Source organism: Pinus tabuliformis, chromosome J, assembly GCF_031772625.1.
Source record: "Pinus tabuliformis cultivar Carrire ecotype Pingquan chromosome J, CPIR1, whole genome shotgun sequence".
Taxonomy (NCBI): domain Eukaryota; kingdom Viridiplantae; phylum Streptophyta; class Pinopsida; order Pinales; family Pinaceae; genus Pinus; species Pinus tabuliformis.
Genome location: NC_142295.1, coordinates 1,473,880,742 through 1,473,906,238, shown reverse-complemented (window position 1 = coordinate 1,473,906,238; position 25,497 = coordinate 1,473,880,742). Strand labels below are relative to the sequence as shown.

Below are 25,497 nucleotides of genomic sequence, written 5' to 3'. Positions count from 1 at the left end.
TCCCCACACATTATGGGGTTTGTCCCTGGCTAGCCACCACATCTTGTGTCTCTTGTCTTGGCTTGTTTTCTGTCGATCGTTTAATGTTCTATCTGCACTTTACTTTATGTACATGTGATTGCTAATGTGTGGAATATAATAAGAAAAAGAAGTAAATTGTTATAAGCATAGAACATACCATAACTTAACATGGTATCAGAGCTGAGGTGAAGACAAAGCCCAAGCAAGAGCAAGAGAAATCACCAAAGAGAAGATTGGCAAAGTTATCCTAAAAGAACAATGGGGTCCTCAACACTCTTTCCTATCGAAGACAAGCTCTGCGAGAAATCTGACTATCACGGATGGAAGATGTTTATCGATCTAACCTTTGAGGATCATGTGAGAGGCAATATTGTTGAGCCTCCATCAAATGCACCTCTTTCTGCCATGAACAAATGGAACAACGAAGAAATTAAAGTGAAGAAGATCATCCAGGACTCTATCGACAAGCGCTTGGTGGCCTACATCTCTGATCTAGACACCTCCAAGAAAATCTACGATAGACTGGTGAGTTTATTTAAAGTTAATGATGCAAATCAAGTTTTGTTTCTTAGAAATAAGCCGAGGGAAATCAAGAAGGGTAAAGATGAGAGTATGCAAGCATACTTCTTAAGAATCACCGAGATCGATAACGATCTCCTATCTATTGGGGAGACTATTACTGACAGAGAAATGGCACTCACAACTCTTGGAGGATTACCATCCGAATGGTATGTATTCAGGACTACTCTTCTGAACAATAATGTAATTCCTGGTTTCGAGGAATTAATGGCTAGATGCATTCAATAAGAAACAAGGGTAGAAGAGCAAGAAATTCCCTTGCCTAAAGGTCCTCCTATTGTTTTTTCTTCTCATGCTAAGAAAAGAAATAACTCTGGGTCTAAATCGAAAAGAAAGGCTGGACCTAAGGGTGGAAGAAAAGGACGATGTTTCATTTGCAATAAAGTAGGTCACTATGCAAGGGAATGTCCTGATAGAAAGGACTCTCATCGTGACGATGATCAAAATCCCTCTCATGGTAATTGAAGGAATGGAAAATTCAACAGCAAAGGTAAAAGGAATGTTGGAAATCAAGGAAGAGGGAAACCACTCAAGAAGGCTAGAAATTCCAGGTATGAAGCTAACATTGTTGACAATGAGCAGGCTGAATATTATCTACCAGCTGCTCTATCTACCTCTGCTCCTTCGGACTCAATGGGAATTTGGCTCATTGATAGTGGTGCCTCAAGACACTTCACTGGTTACAAAGAAGTACTCCATAATCTGGTAGAGAAAGAAACTAACCTGGAAATTGTCCTTGGAGATGACATGAAATACCCCGTGAAAGGTGTAGGCAATGTTTCTCTCAAATTGAATCAAGGTAATACGATTCACTTACAAGATGTATTATATGTACCTGATCTCAAAAAGATCCTAGTATCCATCTCGGCAATGGAAGACAAAGGCTACAAGGTAACCTTCAGCGATGGCAAGGTACGTATATGGAAAAATAATGTTAAAGATGCTTTCACTCTTAGGTTTCGAGTTGATTGTTTATATCAGGTCGGTGGAAGTCCGCTAGGTGTTATGTCTTGTGACACAACTCTTCAGTCCGAACTTTGGCATCGGAGGTTTTCCCACCTTCATTACAAAGCTCTACCCGATGTAAGACAGATGCTAACAGGGATGCCCGAATTCCCAGTAGAGAAAGAAGGTGTATGTCCGGGATGTGCCGAAGGAAAGCTCAAAAGGGCACCATTCCCTTCAAGTCAAAGCAAGACCTCCGATATATTACAACTAGTTCACTCAGACATATTTGGTATGATGCCTGTGAACTCCTTGGGAGGATATTCATATTATCTCACTTTTATAGATGACTATTCTCGAAAGACTTGGATATAATTCTTGAAAAAGAAGGATGAAGTGTTCTCTTGGTTTCGACACTTCAAAGCCGTAATCGAGAATCAAACCGAAAAGAAGATCAAGATCTTAAGAACTGATAATGGGACTGAATATGAATCTAATGAGTTCCATGATTTTTTTAAAGAGGCTGGCATCAAGAGGGAGACTAGTACACCATATACTTCTGAACAGAATGATGTGATAGAAAGGAAGAACCGCACAATTATGGAAGCTGTCCGGGCCATGCTACATGATCAAAGACTTCCGAAGTTTCTATGGGCTGAAGCTGCAAACACTGTCGTATATGTACAAAATTAATGCCCTCATCAAGCATTGGGTTCCAAGACTCCTGAGAAAAGTTCACCGGTAAGAAACCCGATGTTTCTCATTTTAGAATTTTTGGAAGCCCTGTATATTTTCATGTGCCGAAAGAGAAAAGAAATAAATTGGGTGCATCAGGAAAGAAGGGAATTTTTGTGGGCTATGGTGAAAATACTAAAGGCTATAGAATCTATGTAGCCGGACAAAGGGAAGTCGTAATTAGTCATGATGTCACCTTTGACGAAGATATGGCTCTCAACAAGGTGAACAATCTTTCGACTTTGAGGAGCTCTCAAGAAGCTGACACCAAGGAACCGAAAGAAAAGGATGATGAATCAATGCCTGATGTAGAAGAACCCATGGATCCGATTGATCTTAATCCACATGAGCCTTCCTCTTTTAGGAAGAGGCCTTCATGGCTTAGGGGGCTACTTGATGATGCTGAAGGACATGCTGCACCCCGGGGAACCTTTCGTGAAAGTAAGAAACCTAATAGGTATCAGGGATACCTGACCATCATGAGCACGATCATACAAAATGAGCCTTCATCATTCTCAGATGTCGTCAAGCATCAAGTATGGAAGGATGCTATGACCGAAGAATATGAGTCTATCATGAAGAATGATGTCTGGGAAGTAGTTCCCAGACCCCAGGACAAGACAGTTGTTACTTCCAAATGGCTTTACAAGATAAAGCTTGCAACATATGGAAGTACGGAAAAGTATAAGGCTCCTTTTGTTGCTCGTGGTTTCTCCCAAAAGGAAGGTATAGACTATGATGAGATATTTGCACCTGTTTCCAGATATACGACCATCCACTCGATCATAACCCTTGTCGCTTCACAAGGATGGAATCTACATCAGATGGATGTCAAGACCGCGTTCTTGCATGGCTCGATCAAAGAAGAGGTCTACGTGGAGCAACCCAAAGGATTTGAAATTTATGATCGAAAATCTCATGTATGCAGGTTGAAGAAGGCTCTCTATGGGCTGAAGCAAGCACCCCGAGCATGGTATGAGAGGATCGACAACTACTTGATGAAGCTGGGATTCACTAGGAGTGAAGTCGATCCTAACCTTTACTTTAAGGTTGAAGATGATAAACCTCTCATACTGGTGTTGTATGTGGATGACCTCTTTCTAACAGGTGCAGACCCTCTCATTCTCAAATGTAAGAGGGAGTTGGCTTCTAAATTTGAAATGAAGGACCTAGGACTGATGCACTATTTCCTAGGACTTGAAGTGTGGCAGAAGCCAGGAGAAACTTTCCTATCTCAAGGAAAATATGTGGTGAAGATATTGGAAAGATTCAGTATGGTGGACTGCAAGCCTGTAACTACCCTGATGGAGCTTGACTTCAAGAAGTTAAGCGGTAGTGCTACTAGACCTGTTTTACGAAATGCTACCTAGTATCGGCAACTTGTCAGAGCATTAATGTTCTTAGTGAACTCCCGTCCAGATATATGCTTCACAGTCAACACGTTGAGTCAACATATGGTTGAACCCCACCACATGCATTGGATTGGTGCCAAGAATCTGTTGAGATATCTTCGTGGCACTATCACTTATGGGTTAAGATACACTGCCGCAGATGTGAGACTATTTGGATACATAAATGTTGATTGGGCAGGCAATGCGGAGGACTGTAAGAGCACTTTCGGGTGTTGTTTCTCCTTGGGATATGCTTCGATATCCTGGATGAGTAGGAAGCAGAAGTCAGTGGCCTTGAGCACCACCGAAGCAGAGTATATTGCTGCCAGCATGGCCTCCTGTGAGGCAGTTTGGTTGCGAAAGCTCTTCAGTGAGCTGTTTGGATTTACATTGGATACCACCATGATCCTTTCTGACAACCAGAGTGGGATTCGTTTGTCAAAGAATCCCGTATTTCATGATCGCTCCAAGCATATCGATATCAGATACCACTATATTCGAGATTTGGTGTAGCGGGGAGCTATAAGGCTCCAACATATCGGTACAGATGAATAGGTCGCCAACATTCTGACAAAACCCCTTGGGAAAGTAAAATTTCTGACTTTCCGAGAAAAACTTGGAGTTGTTCAAAGACCCTCTGAGTAGGGTCATGTATGATGCATTGAGCTCTGGGAGCTCCAGGGGAGTGCGGGGTGCTTCTTGGAGCAGCATATGACCACAGGATGATTCACTATCCCCTGGTGGTATACATGTACACCCCATGGCGACATTGTAGCAGGATTGATGTGTTCTCCTGTGAGGCCTGGATTGATGTGTTCTCCATGACGATTGTAGCAGGATCGATGTGTTCTCCTGTGAGGCCTAGATTGATGTGTTCTCCATGGCGGCCTGGATTGATGTGTTCTCCATGGAAATTGTAACAGGATTGACGTGTTCTCCTGTGAGGGCAGGATTGATTAGTTCTCCTGTCGAGGCATCCTACCCATGCAGTCTGGGACTCATGGGAAGTACCTCTCATCTGATCAATGACCAGGGAAATGAAGTTAGGGACCATAGTAGTACCGATGGATGCATCATTGTATCCACCGTACTCACTACGCTAGGATGACCTCCATTGATCTGGGATCAATGATACTGGTCTGGGACCAGTGGTAGGAGTTGTACCATACGATGACACTGACTTCGGGTCGGTTGAGTCTGGTTTGGGACCAGTGGTACATACTCTGAGATTGACTTCGTGTCAGTGCAGTACTGGTCTCGGACCAGTGAGAGTGGTACATACTATGACGCTGATTTCGGGTCAGTTGGGACTAGTCTGGGACCAGTGGTACACTATCTGAGACTGTGATACTGGTCTGGGACTAGTGGTACACTATATGAGACTGCAATACTGGTCTGGGACCAGTGGTACACTCTCTGAGACTGCGATACTGGTCTGGGACCAGTGGTAGGAGTGGTACTTACTACGAAGCTGACTTCGGGTTGGTTGAGACTGGTCTGGGACCAGTGGTACGCACTCTAAGACTGACTTTGAGTTAGTGGAGGATGATACTGGTCTGGGACCAGTGGAGTTGTACTCACTATGATGTTGACTTTGGGTTGGTTGAGACTGGTCTGGGACTAGTGGTACATACTCTCAGACTGACTTTAAGTCAGTATGATACATCCTCGATCATTTCTTCTTCTTCATAATTCGGAAAAAATCAGAGCAGAACAAAACAATGCAAGAGCAGAACAAGACAAAGCAGAACAGGCAGAATAGAGAAGAGCAGGGCAAGGGACAGGCAGTTCAGGGCAGTGCATTTGATGGATGAATAGTAACGACCGATAGACAAATTGCAGATGAAGTTCTCCCTAGTTGAGAGGCAGTGTTAAAATTGGCAACTAGGGATAAAATTCATGTGGGTCATCTTATTCATGGCTAATAATATTTTTATTAGATCCCTCTCATTGAGAGGTGTAGGATTGATATAAAGATCATTCGATTCTGATATGTATTCATGGAGATATGAATTTATTTTGATTATGAAATTATTATCAAGCCGACCTACAACTCATGTAGGCTCAGAAGCCCAACAGTCGCATCTATTCAAACACCAACGTTGTGTATAAATATAAGAGGAATTTTCCTCATTTGGACTCACTCATCTCATCACATCTCTCTCTCTCTACTGCGTAAAAAAGAGGCTCTTCTCTACTGCGCAGAAAAGGGTCTCTCTCTCACACATGTGAAGCCAGAAGTTGTTGAACCTGAAGCTGCAACTGCAGATCCAAAGTTTGACCAGCGTTGACCATCAGATCTCCTCCTTAGAACCGCGTTGTAGGTCCATCTGTTTCTCCTCTAAAAGCCACAACTTTTGGTGGTGGAATCAGGTCAATCTGACGGACGATTTGCAAGCTATCGATTACCCTAGTTTGAAGCCGGAAGCTGCCGAAATTGAAGCTGCAACTGCAGAAGTAAAGTTTGACCTGCATGGACTAGAAGATCCCTTCATTTGAATTGTGTTGTAGGTTCATCTGAACCTCCTCTGGAAGCTGCAACTTTTGGTGGTGGAATCAAGCCGATCCAACGGTCGGTTTGTGAGATATCGACTGCCCTAGTTTGATAATGAAGCCGCTAATGCTGATGCTGCTGATCTAGGGTTTGCTACTGCTGATATGAATCAAATTTATTGTACTATTTCTCTCTGCTGAATTATTGAAGATAAAAGAAGATTTGATCAAAGGGTTTCCCCACACATTGTGGGGTTTGTCCCTAGCTAGCCGCCACATCTTGTGTCTCTTGCCTTGGCTTGTTTTCTGTCGATCGTTTAATGTTCTATCTGCACTTTACTTTATGTACATGTGATTGCTAATCTGTGGAATATAATAAGAAAAAGAAGTAAACTATTATAAGCATAGAACATACCATAACTTAACACAAGTACTTTGACAAATAAGGTAACGCTGCATCGAGGTAGCTCAGAAATTGAACTGAGTTGATGAGCCCCAAAAATGTACAATTATTTGGGCTCATTCAACCTCCTAATTTGGCTTAGTCCACCATTCTCATTTGTTTATTGCATGTTTTTGATTATTTTTATGTTAATAGAGTGAATTTGGTTAGTCATTATGCCAACAAGTCTAATGGGTGCTTTGTGTAGCCTTTTTGGTCAACTTGGAGACAAAAATGAAGGTCTTAATGAGCACTTGGCAGCCAAATTCTTGGGAGAACAAGCTAGAGGATTTGTAGGAAGGTGTCCCCCTCATTTATGGGCCCTTACCTCGAATTCTCCACCATCAGCTCAGAGTTCAAAGGCCACCAAATCAATGAGCACAAGGGCAGCCAAGCAAGTCAAGTAGGACTGCTGTTAACTACAAGTCTTGGGCAGCCAAGTCCCTAACTTTTAGGAGGACTGTTGGGTCCTCAAATTGTATAAATAAGAAGGCTTGGGGCCTCATTTTGGTTAGCTAGTGGGTAGTCATTTTGTAGCCAGTTAGTCATTTTGTTTTAGCCATTAGTTAGCTAGTTTGTAGTTCGATTTTTATGCAGTAGATTAGCTTTGCTTTCAGCTCATGCTCAAGTTCTTCTTGTGGACAGTTTTGATGTAACTTTTCATTTCTTGATTAATAAAGATGGATCCAGCTTTGCACCAGCTCTAAATCGCTCTTGGGAGGCTGTAGTTCTTGGGGTTGGGCCCATCTCAAGCGCCCAGTACCTCCCTTGTTTATATTTATGTGTTTGCTGCGTTCTTGAAAAAAAATCTGCTCTTTAGATTTAATTCATGCTGTGTTACTTAGGTTGCTTTTGATGGTTAAAGTAGTTTCTTATGTTTAAGATAGATTGGTAGGAGTTATTCATGCGTTTATATCTCTTTGATAATGTTTTGTTCACAGGTTGTACGTGATTCTTTTCATGAATAAGGCTGCTGTCCACCGATTTCATTAACTTGTTAGATAGATCACATGATATTTCGGTTGCATGCAAGATGTAGTTGGTTTGATCAAATAACCACTATGCAGGGCATCTTCATCACCTCCTCGTTCATTTGAGCCTCGTTCAGATCAGCTCCTCCATCACCAAGTCTGTTCCCTCATCTCCCATCTTCTCTTTTGCCAAGTAACCTTACCTTCTTCCCCATTGTTGTCTCAACCACCTTCAAGCCAAGTCAGCTTTCCACATCACCTCACCACTCCATCCATCAGTTCCTAGGTCACTTCAGACCCCCATCCTACCTCCATAACCATCCATGCATCTTCCATCAACCATCCATCCTAAAAAATCCAATTCGTAAACATCCTGTAGAAGAATTACAAAACATCCTGTAGAAGACTTACAGAACTTCCTGTAGAAACCCCTGCAGACTTCCTGTAGAAGTTCATGAACACGGTTGCATGTCATCCAGACTTTGTGAAACTCTCAGAAAGAATACTGGGGATCCCTTAGACCCTCTCTGTACCATCCCAACCTTTCCCAAAGCATTTCATCCCTTGATCCATCCCTGCACAGTGGAAAACTAGTTAGAAGCACATGCATGATAATTTCAACAACTTAATCAAAAATACAAAAAGATGTTTTCTTCAGATAGTGATAACTTAGACACATGCATTTTACCTTCCTAGAAGTAATGGCATCTCTTTTCGTTGTTTGCATTCTTTCCTTTGCATCAGTAGGACTAGCTGGTAGAATTAGGGTTTGCTAGGGTTTGCTAGGGTTTGTGTTTCCTTTTGGCTTTCAGTTTCTTTTTGCAAATAGACTAGTCTCCTTTGAGTTAGCTTTCGTCCATCATTCATAAAGCTTCTTCTGTGAGCCTATAGAAGTTGGCTTGAGCCCTAGCGGACTTGTGCCAGCTGACCAAGTGACAGCTGCGACAAGAGCTAGTACTTGTGCATACAGCACCGTCGCTTCCAAGTTTGTACGAACTACCGGGTTGATAAAATTAGAGATAGGAAGCTCCAGGAGTTGTAGCATTATTGCTACAATACTGGAGCCCACCATGAGTCATAGATTTGGAGTGGGAAAATAGAAAACCTGAGATTAAAGTGTGCAACAATGAGATGTTCGTGGAGGTTTTGTGATGACACAGGTGTGATTGAGAAACAAGTGAATGATGCTGCATCAATATGGAAAACATTTTTCATCATAGAAGTTTGCCAGAAACTCATAGCAATTTTGACACATATTTTTAAATCTAAATTCTGGCCCGATAAAAATGGATTTCTAAAATATAAAATGTGGGTTTTTCTTAGAACAGGGGTAGTTATAAAACCCAGAAACGATTTGCTCTAATTCATAAATGATTGGGAGATATGCAGGGTTCTATGGAGCCTTATTTGGCAAACTGCGTGAGAAAAAGCAGCTTTTAATGGAGAGACAATTGCGGCCATTTAGTTTTCTCCTGCAAACAATCTGCCAAGAATCCGTTCTCCCTGATCTATTGATCCAGCTGTGCCCCAAAATCTGCATGCTAAAATTGCTAAAATCGCTTAAATTGTGGCTGTCGGTTAGATGGATTAATGCCACTGGTGAACTTGTGCCACAAGCTGAGGAGGATAGAGATTCCTGATGAACAAAATGGCATCCAGTATGTCCAACCAGAACAACAAGAGGAAGGATCCCTCTCTAGCAGGCCCAACATTTTCATCATCGGTTCCCCCAGTGTTGGCAAGCGTGCCATCCTCACGAGGTTGGTTTCTTTGGACGCAGAAGACAATAGTTTCTCATCATCTGAGATTACATGCCATGGTTGGACTATCGACACAAAGTATTATACAGCTGATGTTTGTGTTTGGATGGCACATCTTTGTAAAAAAAAAAACTAAAAACTTCTTAGCATGCTCATTCACTATCTAAACATTGTGATGCACTTGTGATGGTATTTGATCTGAGCAATCCATCATCATTTGAGGTTCTTCAAGACTAGGTTTCTAAAGTTGACTTGCATAAGTTTGAGATTTTGTTATGCATTGGGAACAAGGCAGATCTTCTACCTAGTCACCCTGCTCATGCAGAGTACCGAAGAAAATTTCAGAAGTATGGAGAATCCTCCAGTGATCCTCACCCAGAGTTTTGGAATTATGGTATTGATCGCAGTGAAGGTTGTGGCTTGTCGAATGATGATGAAGAGACTTTGCAGGAGATACAGAGGTCTTGTCTTGAATGGTGCAATCAAAATAACATTGAGTATATTGAAGCATGCGCAATCAATGATGGCTTTGATGTGCCCGTATCCATCGGTCCATAGATTTAAATCGAGAGGCCAGAACTAGAGAATGTGAAAAAAAAAAAAAAATCGCAAAATCAAACAATCATATGTGCATTAATAATGCCATTGATTTATTTCAATATGCTGTGAATTTAGTTTGAATAGAAAATTAAATTGTTGCAGCAGATCGATATTGGAATCTTGCAAATTTCTTATAATTGATAGAATGTGCAGCTCAATTTTCCAGTGAGAGTATTTTTATTTGAAATAAATCGATAGATTTTCTGATCTTCCTGATCGCACGAAGCGTAGGAAGAGAGCATGTTAATCTCTTTATTTGGTTTTATTTATGCAGGTTAGCCTGGCTCTAAATTTAATTATGAGAAATGTGGATGATTTTTTATTATTATTTTTATCTTTTGAAAACAAAACTAAAGGAAAACTCTATGAGATCTCATTGTATTTTTTATTTATTTTTAATCTATTCTACCTTTAACTTGAAAGTTTTTTTTTTCCTAGGTAAAAGAATGCTTCAAGTGAAGCCACCTACGGACTAAGAATTTGAAAATGCTCACATCAAGATTTAAAATTTTTACCTTATGCTTTGCGAACATGTGAGTAACCTGTCTTTTTCTTGGAGTTGGCGCAAGGTTCTTTTGAAACCAATCTTCAATATTGTTCTTGCTCTCCAAGAAGTACCTGTTTGACATCTTCAAATTCTCATCCGTAGATGAATTAGTAAGAAATGGGGGGTTTAAAAAGACTGAATTTGAAACTAAGTACGAAAAAAAAAATACTCAAACTTGAACTCCGTTATGAAGATCCTGCTATCACTAGGTTTCACAAGTTTAGTTCATTAAAGTAAATTGTAATAAAAAATAACTTCCTAAGTCTATCTCTAAATCATCCTCCCTGGTAATGGCGCCAAAATGGTTGGGTCTAAAATGCGGATGCAAATTAGAGTTTCATTTACTATCAATCCGGGTAAGTAAACTTCGAGGATCATCCAATATATAGGGACTTAGAGACAAACTAAACTAAGCTAGGTGAAGAAATGCCAAAGCTCCCTTACAAGAGGTTTTTCATTGGGATCTCCAACACCTATTTAGTCATTTAACAAAATGAAATCTAAAAATTAAAAGGCATTATGACAAGTGTAAGAAATATTAAAGCTCCCTTACAGGGGACTGTCCATTAATATTTCTAACATCTTAATCAATTAACTAATAAATGAAGGCATTTAAACATAATTCAAATTGATTACAGGAAATATTAAAGCTCTCTTACAAGAGACTATTCATTTATATTTCCAGCATCAAGATATTTAAACTAATGAAATTAAAAACATACATGAAAGAAATCTTACTATACCAAAACAAGTATGCAAGTGAGGCAATGGGGCCCCTCCATAGCTCCACAAGCACACCTAGAAAGAAGTCAAATGTAGAAGAAAATCCAATCCACTTTATTTATCCTCAATTGCAAATTGTAATTACAAGCTCCAAGTTCTACATTCCAAAAGGTCCTAAACTCTACATTACAATGATTCTAAAATTCAAAATTACAAATGAAGGACTAAGTTTCTAAATTCTAAAAATCAAGATTACAAATGAAGGAGATAACACTCCTATTTATACAAAAACTATGATAACAAACTCATAAATGTAAATCCATTATTCCCTCCTTTGACCCACATATTTCTCAACCAATGGTGACACATAACCCTATCCTCCATGATCTCCTCCATGAGGCCCATGATCTTCTCCATGAGGTCCATGATCTCCTCAAATTCGAATTTGAACATCGAGTGCCACATAAAGATGCCTTGGAAGCTTCCTTTGTACCTACACATGTCAACAAACTCATTCTAATTGTTAGGTATAAGTATATGGAGATTATTTTCTAAAGTTTAACCATAAATTATCTTAAAAATACTAAGACTTAATAATATTTTGGAAAACACAATGGTAACCCATTTAATGATGAAAGTGAAGCTAATGTGATGACATGGTGGTGGAATAGAGGTGAGAAAATGTGTGAATGGAGAGAAAGTGGATGTTGAATGGAGTGAAAGTGGATGTATTTTAAGGATAATTCTTAGGCCCAACACCAACAATAAAAAGAATCCCTCTTTGCTCTACCCCAATCCAGAGTAGAGGCTTCAGACCTCTAAATTGGATTTCCAAAAGTGGTGTAAAAATCAGGGCAAAGTCACGATATTCTTCGATGGAGTCTCCAAAGGAAACCCACAGATATTAGGAGCAGGAGGTGTAATCTATTCCCCAGATGGGCACAAAAGAGACAACTTCAGTTGGGGCTTAGGACAGAGCACTAATAACGAGGCAGAGATTCTAGGAATGCTCAAAGCTTGCCATATTGCCTAGGGGAACAAAGGAACAAACCTACAAGTCTTTGGGGATTCGGAAATCCTGATAAAAATCTTAAACACAGGTGATCATCTCAATAACTCAGCGCTCAACAAGACTCTTGAGAGACTAAGGAAAGTGTTGCAGAGCTTCACTACCACTTCATTCTACCACATCTTTCGAAGCTTAAAAAAGGAAGCTGACAAAGGGGCAAACATGGGATGCCTCTTAGCCCAAGGTGCCCTGTCAAAGAACGATGAAGCATCAGAATGGCATCCAATTCCTTAACATAGAATTTTGACCTGCACAAGAACAGTTACTGGTGGCAATGAGTCCTTGTTATGACCTTCATAGGCAAAGTTACAGTTACCATGATTTCCCAAAATCTAGCACAGGCATCATTCTATACTCTTATAGCACACACTCTGTGGTAACTACAATATAACATTGGCATCATATTACTATATAACTCGTTTTTGTGTCTCAGATCATATATTACAGAGATCTCATTATTCCAATGACTTGCTATGCCCTAAGACTCGTACATTTTTGTAGAGGCTCAGATCTTCTTTTCTATGGCCTGAATTAATATTCAGTGGCTTGTTTTGATGTACAATATGGCATCGCTTGTAGCCCGTCCATATCATAGTGTCATTTATTTTATGACTCAGAACACATTATCCTATAGCTCGCATGTAGTACTGTGGCTTTTGCATTTACTTATGATGGAATCGCTTAGATTCTCCTCTGCTCCAGCAAAAAAGGTGTTGGGCCTCACAATGGTCCCTATTTTCACTCCATTATTCACCAATATCTTCACATTTTACCTTCATGTCACCTCCATTCCACCTCCACATCATTCCATTTACCTCATTATTGGGTTATAACTATGCTTTTCCAAAGTTTATTAATTCTTAACATTTTTAAGTGAATTTATGGCTAAACTTTAGAAAATAAGATGCTTATACTTATACCTAACAATTAGAATGAGTTTGTTGACATGTGTAGGCACAAAGGAAGCTTCCAGGGCATCTTTATGTGGCCTTGAATGATCAAATTCGAATTTGATAAGATAAGCCTCATGGAAAAGATCATGGAGAAAATCATGGACCTCATGGAGGAAATCATGGAGGATAGGGTTATGTGTCTAGATGGTTGAGAAATGTATGGAACTAAAAGAGAGATTATTGGATCATCATTATGAGTTTGTTATCTCATCCTATTGTATAAATAGGAGTACCTCCTCCATTCCAAGGGGAGGACTCTTGGAGCATTGTATCCAACTTATGATGGCATAGAATAAAGCTTCATTTTACATACATTTCCATTATGTAGTTTTATTTCCATTATGTAGTTTTTAGATATAAGTTTCCTTAATGTAGTATATGGAATAATTTGTCTTGTTCTTAAGAGAATTGAGCTCACTCTAAAAGGATGAGAGAAACATGTTATTTCATATTAGATCTTATTTCATTTAATTGCTTAGATGTTTGAGGATTTGTTTATGATTGATGAATGAGTTTTAAATTAGAATCTTATCAACATATGGGAGGATAACCAAGGGTCTAAGTTAGACTCTCTCTCCATTTGATTTGCATGATAATTGAAATTCATTCTTTTGCTTTTATGTTTCAAGTATCATATGAGGAGATAACCAAGAGTCTAAGTTAGGCTCTCTCTCCATTGATTTATATGGTAATTGAAATTCATCCTTTTGCTTTCATGTTTCAAGTTATTTCATTTCTTATGCTTGTGGATGAATCTTAGTTTAGTTTGGATTAGTACATGAGAGGACAATCAAGAGACTAAGTTAGTCTCTCTCTCTACTTGAATCTGAACAATGATTAAGTTCATTCTCTTGTCTTTATTTTAAGATTCTGGTTTTATGAATGATTTCTCTATGATACTGTAGGGAAGGACAACCAGGACCTCCTTAGTTAGGAGCCTCTTCCCTTGCATATTGTATTGAATCTTAAATAATTTCATTAGACATAGAGTTAGTTGCCTACTCTTGCATATATATTGCTGGCACCATCACAAGCTTACGAGTTTCCCTGGTCGATAATTTATGCAGCAATTTAAGCCCAATAAATTGTTCAACAAAAGGCAGAACCTTAAATCATGCTAGTCACTCTCATCGCTCTCACGCATTCAACATAGAAGCAATGAGATAATGAAGCTGCTCAACAAATTTTTCATGAACAGAGGATTCAAAGTGTTGCAGGACCGTCTAAGGGCAAAAGTAGGTCTCGCCTTATCTTATCAGAGAGAATAGGAATTGGGAAATATGTTGTCTCTCTTTTCTTTTGTTGGCTTCTGTGCATTGACCAAGGAATTCTTTGTAACCATGCCATATTCTAGTGTCTAAGCTACCTTTTCCTTGAATGGCCAATGGATCCAATCGGGCTCTATTGAGACTGAGTCGCCTGAAATCAATTAGTTGATGCATTATGTAATAGTGTTGTTAGGCTCAAGCCCAACCCTTTTCTCTAAATAAAAATCAAAATGTTATTGTTAAAAAAAAAAAACTCCTTCCATAGAAAATTTGAGAAATTGTTCATGGATAACCTCTGCCAATAATTCACTATAATGAAAAATAACTTAAGGATTTTCTCCTGCTAAGAACATTGAAAGGAAACCTATAATTGCTTCATCAACCCATTGATCGGTTTGATAGCCCAACAAACATGAAACTATAGAAATGATTTGTTTTGTCATCTCTGGAAACATTGAGGATGAGTAAGGTGGGTTTGTTCTTGGCAATTGAACATTTTTAGGCAGAAATGTCTCAAAACTTTTAGCTTTGTGGGGAAAAGTTAAGCTTTTGTAGAGTTCAATGAGGGACTCTACAGAGAAAGGGTGCAGAGAGGCATACTTTTAGATTTGGAGCATTTGACATATGGATTCAGGGGTAATTGTGAATAATATGTCATTGTTTTGGGCAACAATATCTCTTTGACTAGGTATGTATCTAAAATGGCACCATGAGGCAATTTCTGGGAAATGGTGAGTTTGTGGAAAAACGAATTGAGGTAGGAAGGAGTCCCACAAACTCAATTCGTCACTGATATCAACAAATTTTTGTTTTAACCAATTGTAGAGTTCGTAGAGATAAAAATCATAATTGGTTTAAGAGATTTTGTAATGTTGATCTACTAAGGGCTAGCGATCTAGGTTAAGTACAGGGGGAAGCATAAGGTTTTCTACTACAGTTTTATATTTACCCTTAGAAGACATTATGAAAAAAATGGAACAGGAGAATGTAGTTACCTGGGAGCTAGCTGGTTGCAATATTTGAGGAAGAAATTTGTTCGGATTGGTTTCTTAGTTGCAGTAGCAGGCTCAGTGTCTCAATTCGTAGAACAATATAGAGAAAGGAACAGTTGAACGAGGTTATTATTATTATTTTATCACTGAAAGCATTTACCGTTAGAAATATCCGTTAATGGAGCGGGTTCATTAAATTCAGCAATGATTATATCCTTCAAATGGATAATTAATTGGTAAATCATGGTTGAAATAGGAATGGGACACTTGGCGAAGGAGGATTGGTTGTTTGATTTTGGTGGGAGCGGGAATGATAATTTTTATTTAGGCGGGAATGAGGGAAGGTGGATTTCGGGGGGGGGGGTGAGCAGTAAGTGGTTTAGGCAGAGGGGGGTCTGAAATCAATAAGGGAGTGACACATATACAAGGCGGGATGGAGGTAATCTACGTTGCGGACCACCTCCCCTCCCCACCCCCCCATTGATTAACTGTCGAAGAGGCGAGGGGAGGTCTGAAGTTGATGAGAGCCGTCAATCTGGGCAGAAGAGATCATGGTGCTTTATTGTAGTGCAGTTGATACCATATACGAAAAACACGTCGTATCGATTAATTTTTTTATTAGAAACTAACTAATCACAATTATAATTGCGGTTTAAACTATTTGACTTCATTAATTTAGTATCTAATGCGACATTTAAGAAAGTTCACATATTTTTTTATTTTTCTAAGGGTTTTCATCATTTTTTAAATACCCTTTACATTTTTTTATTTTCTTTTTCTTTATATATATCTATATCTATATATATATATATATTCATTTCTTTTTCATTTTTGACATATAAATGTAAAATGTAGAATAATCTTACAACATCAGCTCCATCTGGGGACTGCGTTTCCTTGTGAGATGCAAAGAACGTGCAGATCCATGTGCCTTCTCCTTGGGCTATGGAGTCTTTGCTATGAAAATCACACCTTCCATGAAAAAGTAGATAAAACTGGAAATGTACAATGTATTATGGGTACAATCAACTTCAGTACTGAATATAGTGCTTTAGATATTGTCCATTGATAGGCAATGTAGAGTATGCTCCTTCCAGGTTTTGTAGAATGAAATTATTGTTTCCTTTAACCTCTGCAATGTTGAATGGCCCCAGCCAAAGATTATCATTTTACCATGTTTTCCCTTTTCTTCTCTTTGGGCATCCCATTTCAAAACTGAATCTCCTTCTCTAAAATATCTTTCTCTGGCTTTCCTATCAAAAAAAATTTCATCTTGTTTTGATATTGACAAAGTTTGTATTGAACTTCATCTCTATCTTCATTCAATTCTATAATTTGATTAATTCTCCTAGAAAATTCATCAGGTTCTTCAATTGTCTCTTATAAAAATTTCATGACAGGGAAAGCTAACTATGTAGGAAGAATAGCCTCAGTGCCATAGACAAGCTGAAAAGGAGATTTACCTGTTGATCTTTTGGGTGAAATTATGTTGGCCCAAACTACATACTTAAGATGATTGTCCCAATTTCTCTTATGATCTGCAAGTACCTTTTTGATCACCTTTACCAAACTTTTATTAGATGACTCTGCCAGTCCATTCCCTTGAGGGTAGTATGGAGTAGAATGATGCAATAGGATCTGATATTTCTGGAAAAATTCTATCATTTTAACACTACTAAATGCATGTGCATTATCTGTAACTATCTGCTGAGGACAACCAAATCTAGATAATATGTTTTCCTCAATAAATTTAATGACAACAATATCTATAGCATTTTTGACTGGGATAGCTTCTACCCACTTTGTAAAGTAATCTGTGGTAGTTATGATCCATCTTTGTTGATTGTTGGATCTTGGATGTATCTCTCTAATGAAATCTTGTCCCTGTTGTAAGAAGGGTACCTTAATCAAAACTGGAACAAGGGGGAGTGCTGCTAATCTTTGTTTACCAACAAAAATGTGACATGGAATGCAACTTCTAGCCTTTGCTCCAACCTTTGAAAGCAACTTTGGCCAATAGAAACCTGCTCTCAGAATCTCTGTGTTATTTCTCTCCAAGCATAATGACCCCCACATATTCCTTCATGAAACTGATCTATAACTCCTTCTGTTTCACTCTTAGTTAGACATAGAAGTAAGATGTCTAATGGATCTTTCCAATAAATATTAACATTGATAATACAATACTTCATAGCCTTTAATCTAAGAGTTCTTCCTTGATTTTTTGTGAAACTGGGAGGATATTCAAAATCACGAAGAAAGTTTACAATATTAGCATACCTTTCAGATAACATGAACTTTTCCTCAATGTGAAGTGGAAGAGGAGTTGAATCTGTAGAAGAAGAAGGTTCTTTTGGATTCTTCTTTGGTGAACTAGACGAAGGTTCTTGTGAATTCTTCTCTCTCGATACCTACATGATAATGTTTATTCCGAGAATTTTGCATTTAGATTCAACCAACAACTTGGCTAAACCCTGTCCTTTTACCAACTTAGTGGATTTGATGTCTAGGTCAAATTCAAGAATTTTAGCTATCCATCTCCCCCTCCTACCATCATTATCAGGTTGGGTCAAAATAATTTTGACAACATTGTTCGGGACATAGGCAGTAATAGGGGAATGATGGACATAAGTTCTGAAAGCTTCTAGAGCTTGTACAAGGGCATAGGCTTGTTTTTCAATAATATCATATTTTAGCTCTACATCTCTCATAACTTTACTAAAAAAGGAAATTGGTTGTTCATCTTGGTTATCATTTTTTGCAATAAAACAAAAGCTAAAGTGGTATCAGAGGCAAAAGAGAAAATGCTGAAAGGTTTTGTATAATCAGGGTTGGCTAGTATTGGGGCTTCAGAAATAACCTTTTTGATTTATGTAAATGCATATCTAGCCTGCACTATCTATTTAATCTCATGATCTTTCTTCAACATATCAGTAATATCTTTAACAATTTCAACATACTTTGGTATAAATATCCTTAGAAAATTAATATTTCCTGAAAAAGCCTGAATTTCCTTTTTATTTCTAGGGAGATCGATTACCTCAATAGCTGAGACTCGTTTTGGATCAATTACCACTCCTTTCGAGATGATGTGGCCTAGTAACTTTCCTTATTTTATGGCAAACATATATTTCTTGGGGTTGAGCAAAATTATGAATTTTCTGCACCTATCAAAACCTTTCTCAAGTGCTTTTCATCAAAGTTCGAAAACACAGTTAGATCATCCAAATAAATAACAATAAACTTATTGATTTTTCCAACAAAAGTTAAATCATAGCTCTTTGAAATGTTGCTCCTGCATTGATTAAACCAAATGGCATCCTAGCATACATGAATGTACCCCAGGAAGTTGTGAATGTTGTTTTCTCTCTGTCTTATGGAGCTACCAAAATCTGGTTGTATCCAGAGAAACCATCTAGCATGGAAATTCTATTAGAACTTAGAACTCTTTGCAGTAATTGATCCATTTTAGGCAATAGATAATTGTCCTTTAAGGATGATTTGTTCATATTCCTAATATCCACACACAATCTAATTTCAACGTTCTTTTTTCTTACATGAACTAAATTTTCAATTCACTCAGAATATCTAAGAGGAACAATAATCTTGGCATCCAACAACTTCTTTAGTTCTTTTTCTATGGTCGGAAGTAAAACTAGATTAATTCTTCTTAATTTCTGCTAGAATGGTTTGGATTCTAGTTTTAAAGGGATTTTATGCTTAATAAGATCTGTATCATAAGTTTTGAGCTCATCATAGGACCAAGCAAAGACATCTTTATAATGTTTCAAGAGATTGATATACTTGTCTTTTATATCCTTGGGTAAGGATGCTGAAATTTTCACATTTTTAATTTCTTCATCAGTTCAAATGTTACAGTCTTCCACATCCTCTTGTGGTGTGTTTAATAACGAAGTTTTTAAAACATCAATATGATCAAAAAGCATTTCAAGAGGGATCAGACCCTTAGGAATGAAATTGTTTGGAAATTGGAGGATATTATGATCAACTATCTTATTATTCAATTGTGAGGATTCATTTTCAGAGTTGATTTATGATCAATACTTTATTCTTACTCAATTTGCAAGGCTGAGAAATCATCAATTGCCTACAGGGAACTCTTCAATTGTTCATCATCTTCAAACACTTTCCAATGTTTAAGATTATCAAGGATTGAAGGCCTATATTTTATCTGAATTTGATATTGAAGTTGCATTGGATCAGGTGTTTTAAAGGAGATTGTAGAAACTGCTAAAGAGTCTCAATAAATATTCTCATCTCTTGGGATTGTGTGATGTTAAAAGCTTGGAAATAGTTTTCTATGGAATCCCATACCTCATTTCGGTAAGCTCTAAGCCTAGGATGTTTTGCTTGGCATAGATTTATTACTTGTTTAACAATTAATTCTGAGTCACTAAAAACACTCAAATTTAGAATTTTTAGAATTTTAGCCATCTCAAGTCCTAAAAGTAGGGCTTCATATTCTACTACATTATTAGTAACATCGAAGTCCAACTTAAAGGATTGGGTTATGTTTTCTCTACTTAGAGAAATTAATACAATTCCTGCTCCAGCCCCATCTTTAGAAAAATCCCCATCAAAGTATAATTTCCACACATCAGTTTTTATAGATTTAGGTTTGTTCACAATATGTTCAATGTTGAGTTGAGAATTTTGGAGATCATTTGATGACAATGTAAAACATACAAAATCCTGATCAACAACATATATAAAATTATTTATTTCTTGATCAACCCTACAAATAGTGTTAAGGAATCTTACTTTTCTATATAACCTAAGGTGTTCACCCCCATATACAAGAATAGTAGCATAGGACATATCCATCTGCATATTTCCCCCTAATTTGGCAGTCTCTCAGGATTTACCGCAATCTAAACCCGGATCACTAGCCCCTAAACCAAGACTTCTCCCTCAGGCTTTACCGTGTATCCTGCCAAATTCGGTTAAGGGATTCCTAGACCTTTGGGAATGAAACTTGAGACCACCTCCGCCTTGGATTTCGAAATCCATCCGGCAAACCCGAGCTCAAAAACCAAAGTAAACATCCCAACACCATGGCATCCAGAAAAAGGCAAGGTTAGGCTGAAAACCACTATCATAATCCGTCAAAACCGTGTCACCAACAACAAGAGAACCGTACATCAACATGCAAAGCCATGCATGTCCAAACCAACTAGGAAATCACACATGCAAAAGGTTACCTGCAAGTATTATTGTTGAAGCTGCCTAATCATTCTCTTCTTCCTTGATCCTTGCTTTCCTTCCTTTCCCTTTGCTTGCTTTTCTTTCCTTGATCCAAAGCTAGAGTGCTTCAAGAAAACTCTGACCAAGAGTGAGAGAGAGAGACTAAGTGACCAAGAGTGTGAGAGAGAGAGAATAATGAGAGAGCTCCAAACTTGAACTGACAAAAGGTTACCAACTAATCTTCAAAAGCCTTTTTATTAATGAGGCCTCTATTTTCTTCATTTTCCATTATTTTCCTTCAATTTCCTCCTCACATGCAACTTGTGACCTTTTATCTTCATTTTCTCCCATTTTCCTTTATTTTCATTAATAAATGTGCCAAAAATACCTTTTTGCCTTTGCGAATTTTCCTTAGCCAAAACACACATCTAGTGATGCCCACTAGGATATCTTTGCCTAACATTTAGCTTGAAATAAGTGTCCCTTAACCATGGTCTTATTTTGCCTTATTAACTTTTATTACATGAAATTTTCATTGGGGTTGTTATAAATAAGTTCCACAAGCGTACTTGGGATAAGGAGCTAGGGAGAAAGAAAAAGTACTATATCGAAGAGTTTAATCTGACTCATAATCATCAACAAAAAGCACACATAGGGGCCAATATTTATTGGAGAGCCGAAATTCTTATTTCTCAGTTAAGGACTAATTCTCATAAGCTCCATTGTGAAACAAGGCGCTGGAAAAGACCAAAAGAAGTGTGGGAAGAAAGAGTATGTATTTTTTGCTCGTAGAAACAAAAAACATGTCATTTTAGAATGTGAGGCCTTCAAAGACAACACAGAAAGTTATGTAGGTATTTTGGCTGCTAGCCCTTGGGATAATTTATTCAGTGAGGGGTTTGTCAAGAAGTTGGTAGTGTTGATTGTGAGGCTTCACAACAAAAGGGCTAAATACAAGGAGCATTGATTGTGAGGCTTCAATGATCTTTCGAAGGAGAAGATCATACATCAGTGATCTCTACAAGGCATTATCGAGCTCCCGAAGTTATATTGGGTAAGCTTGGAAATACGTCCCAGTAGGATCTACCACTTGAGTGACATTCCAATGTTCAAATGAGCTATTAAATAGAACCTATATCCAATTGCAATGTAATTCTTGACAGGACTTGGATGGAGCTACCCCTCTGATATTTGGAGTGTAGGATGCATACTTGTGGAGCTTTGCTTGGTAATTTATCATACAATTACATTTTGTGAAGATGATATTTAACCCATTGTAAATTAGAAATATATTCATCATAGTTGCATATTAAACATGCAGGGAAAGACACTATTTCAAACCCATGAGAATTTGGAACATCTTGCCATGATGGAAAGGGTTTTGGGCCCATTGCCACATCGTATGATAAAGAAATCAGAGTGAGTTCCTTGACGTTTTTTAGTGAAATGGTGGCTCAGTTTGCTTTTCAGTTGTTGTAAAGGTCCTAAATGTCCTATGCTTAATGTAAACCATAACATTCAACGCCATCCTGTAAACAGTCGCAAAAGTGCAAAATATTTTCGGCATGGAAGAAGGTTGCATTGGCCAGAAGGGGCATCTTCCAGAGATAGTATCCGAGCAGTTAGGAAGTTGTGCCCCCTAAGAGTATGCCTAACTATTTTATTTCATGTGCCTACACATCTTAGAATGGTCCCACGATATTTACATTGTCTTTGGATGGCTAACTGTTTTCTATTTAAATATGCCTTTCTGCAGAATTTGATCATGGAGCATGTGGACCATTCAGCTGGTCTACTTATAGACTTGCTGCAAGGACTTCTCAAGTTTGAGCCTTCTCAACGTTTGAAAGCTTCAGAAGCTTTGAGTCATCCATTCTTCTTAGAGGGTTCCAAATTTCATAAATATGGTGCATAGAAATCATGAGAATTCTGATTCGCTGCATGGGACAATGTTGGATTGTTATCAACTTCGTTGGTCTCAGGTGCCAGGCATCATCGGTCCCCAGGCTTCTGAACCAGGAGAACTTCGAGACATCCATTCTTCTAAGATAATGCTGTGTGCCTAACGATAATCCATTACAGCATAAAGTTTGGGCTCTCCCTGCATGAGACAAATAAGAGTGGGATTGACTTTGTTGGTCTCTGCCACAAGGGTCCCCAATCGAGTTGGGACAATTTTTTGGGTGGCTATGTTCCGTTCTGGAGATGGGATCTGTGCGCAGGATTTTAAGGATTATGGCTCGGACACCTTGCATGCAAATGGAGCATCCTAATGATACATTCAATCAGGAATCAAAAGCAAGGTAAATGGGATATACTCTGTTTGGGACAAATTTTGGGTGGCGGCTATGTTTCGTTCTGGAGATGAGATCTGTGCGCGGGATTTTAAGGATTATGGCTCGGACACCTGGCATGCAAATGGAGCATCCTAATGGTACATTCAGTTAGGAATCAAAAGCAAGGTAAATGGGATATACTCTGTTTGGGACAAATTTTGGGTGGCGGCTATGTTTCGTTCTGGAGATGAGATCTGTGCGCAGGATTTTAAGGATTATGGCTCGGACACCTGGCATGCAAATGGAGCATCCTAATGGTACATTCAGTTAGGAATCAAAAGCAAGGTAAATGGGATATTCCCTGTTTGGGACAAATTTTGGGTGATGGCTCTGTGCCCCCGGGCTCTAAGAAATTAATTAGCCAGATATCTTCCCATCACAATAAACTTATTTGGCTTATAGACATTGTAAAATAAGAACCGTTGGTGTCTACTTTTACATTATATTGAATGTTTAGTATTTTTCAACACAACTGGCAAATTATTTCAAATGAAGCTTATTTTTTAATTCAAATCGCAAAGATTTAATTCACTTAAACAATTCCTACTTAAAATATTATTGAACAGAGAGTTGCTCTTTAGCCGAGTATGGTATAGATATTATAATGGCATTAATGTTACCTAAAAAAATTCAAAAATAATAACTATAAATTAAAATAAAATTAAATTATAGTTAACATTTTGACCTATTTAAATTAAGATCTTTTTTCCTTTTGATATAATGTTTGTTATCAAAGGTTTTTTTAAAAAAGATGGTGATTTTTTTTAAGAATAAGGATTTTTTAATTAAAAAAGATAGGTGATTTTTTAAGAATAAGGATTTTCAATTAAAAAAGAGTGATTTTTTAAGAAGGAATTTCAATTAAAAAAGAGTGTGATGGGTTTCAATTAATATCAATTTATTTAAAGATGATATCTCAATGCCACAAAAAAGGGCTTTGATGGGTCTTATGAAACACATTAATAACCAAGCTAATTACTTCACGTTATTCATGACAAATAAAAAAATAGTTGCTTTTCAAAGATTGTCATTAAATCTTTGAATGATTTAATTTAATACATATTGTAACATATTCAGTCTCTCAATGCCTTATTAACGATACATGTTATCCAAGCTCAATTTTCAGGGTTAATTTATGGGGATGGGATTATCAAATTCCCACTTCTTTTAACCATATTAATTTTTTTTGTATACCACTATCATTTTTTTCTTGTCAAGAGTTTTCTAACAATATAAATTTCATCTAAATTCGAACTTTGGAAAGGAAGTTTAACTTATTTGAAAATTTTCCTCCAGGTGCCTTGTTAGCATCTATATTATTGTTGTGGGGAAAACACGTGGCATTAATGTTTCTCATATGTCCCCCCCCTCGCGCTCCGTCCTCCAATAACATCATGGCACATCAACCCACCATGTCAGCAAGCCATGTTGACCTACCACATCAAAACATTATTAGGTTCTATTAGTATCGACAGGAAAATTGATAGTCAATGTCTCGACCTCTAATACTTGATCATCTAATATCCAATAACTTGATAGTAAGTGTCCAAACCTCCAATACCTGATTGTCTTCCAAACTTAAGCCCTTGGCTAGTATCTTGGTCAACTCCCCCAATCTCCCTTGTCATACCATATGACCATGGGCTAGGGCCAAAGCCTCTTATTCCAAAAGTTCCAAGACTTCTACTTACAACTCCAAAAATTCAAAGGGGCATTTCCTAAATTTACAACTTCCTCTAAACTACCAAGTTTATTTCAAAGGGCTAAAATCGACTTTGAGTTTTGAAGACCATAAATATTCTCTAACCTATGAATAAAATCTCAAACATTGCCTTCAACATGACATCTCCATAACATAAAGACACAAAATGGTTAATTGCCAAATCTTCTCAACTTCACCCAACTAAGATGAAAATACTTTCATTCCTGTGGGTCGCAAACTACCAACATCACATTGTGAAAACTCTCACAAACAGAGGGGCCAACATTTTGGCTTACCTTTAGAGGATGCAAAGTTTCTCATCATTGATGAACTATTTATTCTTGTCATTCAAAATAGAGATACAGTCATAGTTGTTCCTCCCACAAATGGTATGATAAAATCCATTCACATTATAGAATACATAAAGAGACTTGGAGCTCAAGTTAACTTATACATTCAACCCACTAAACCACAAATTCCATATTCATCATATGTAACTTGTTTTAGAAAAAACCTCTATACATATAGCATTTTGTAATAAAGGAATTTACAACGATTAACTGAAAACCATCTACTACAACTTTCTGCCAATCATTACAAACATACCTACTAACCAACGTAGCAATAATCATGAAACATTGAACAATAATTGCATTTCATTACCATAGAAATAGGTACACTTATTTGATTCACTTATGCTTGTTGGAAATTGAAGAAGGGAGAACCACTCTCCACCTAACCATAGACAGCTACACTATAAATTTC

General features: G+C 37.8%; 1 protein-coding gene across 1 annotated transcript in view; it reads left to right on the top strand.

Annotated features, from left to right (window-relative positions):
- The window catches only part of LOC149232948 (serine/threonine-protein kinase AFC1-like), a 97,332-nt gene extending 74,056 nt beyond the window's left edge, over positions 1-23,276 (top strand). Inside the window, exons 2-6 of the mRNA XM_089382052.1 lie at positions 21,677-21,748; positions 21,858-21,922; positions 22,016-22,113; positions 22,234-22,339; positions 22,451-23,276. Coding sequence (XP_089238178.1) covers positions 21,677-21,748; positions 21,858-21,922; positions 22,016-22,113; positions 22,234-22,339; positions 22,451-22,609 — 500 coding nt within the window. The 3' untranslated portion in view covers positions 22,610-23,276. The remainder of the gene's footprint in view (positions 1-21,676; positions 21,749-21,857; positions 21,923-22,015; positions 22,114-22,233; positions 22,340-22,450) is intronic.
- Positions 23,277-25,497: the final 2,221 nt, after the last annotated feature.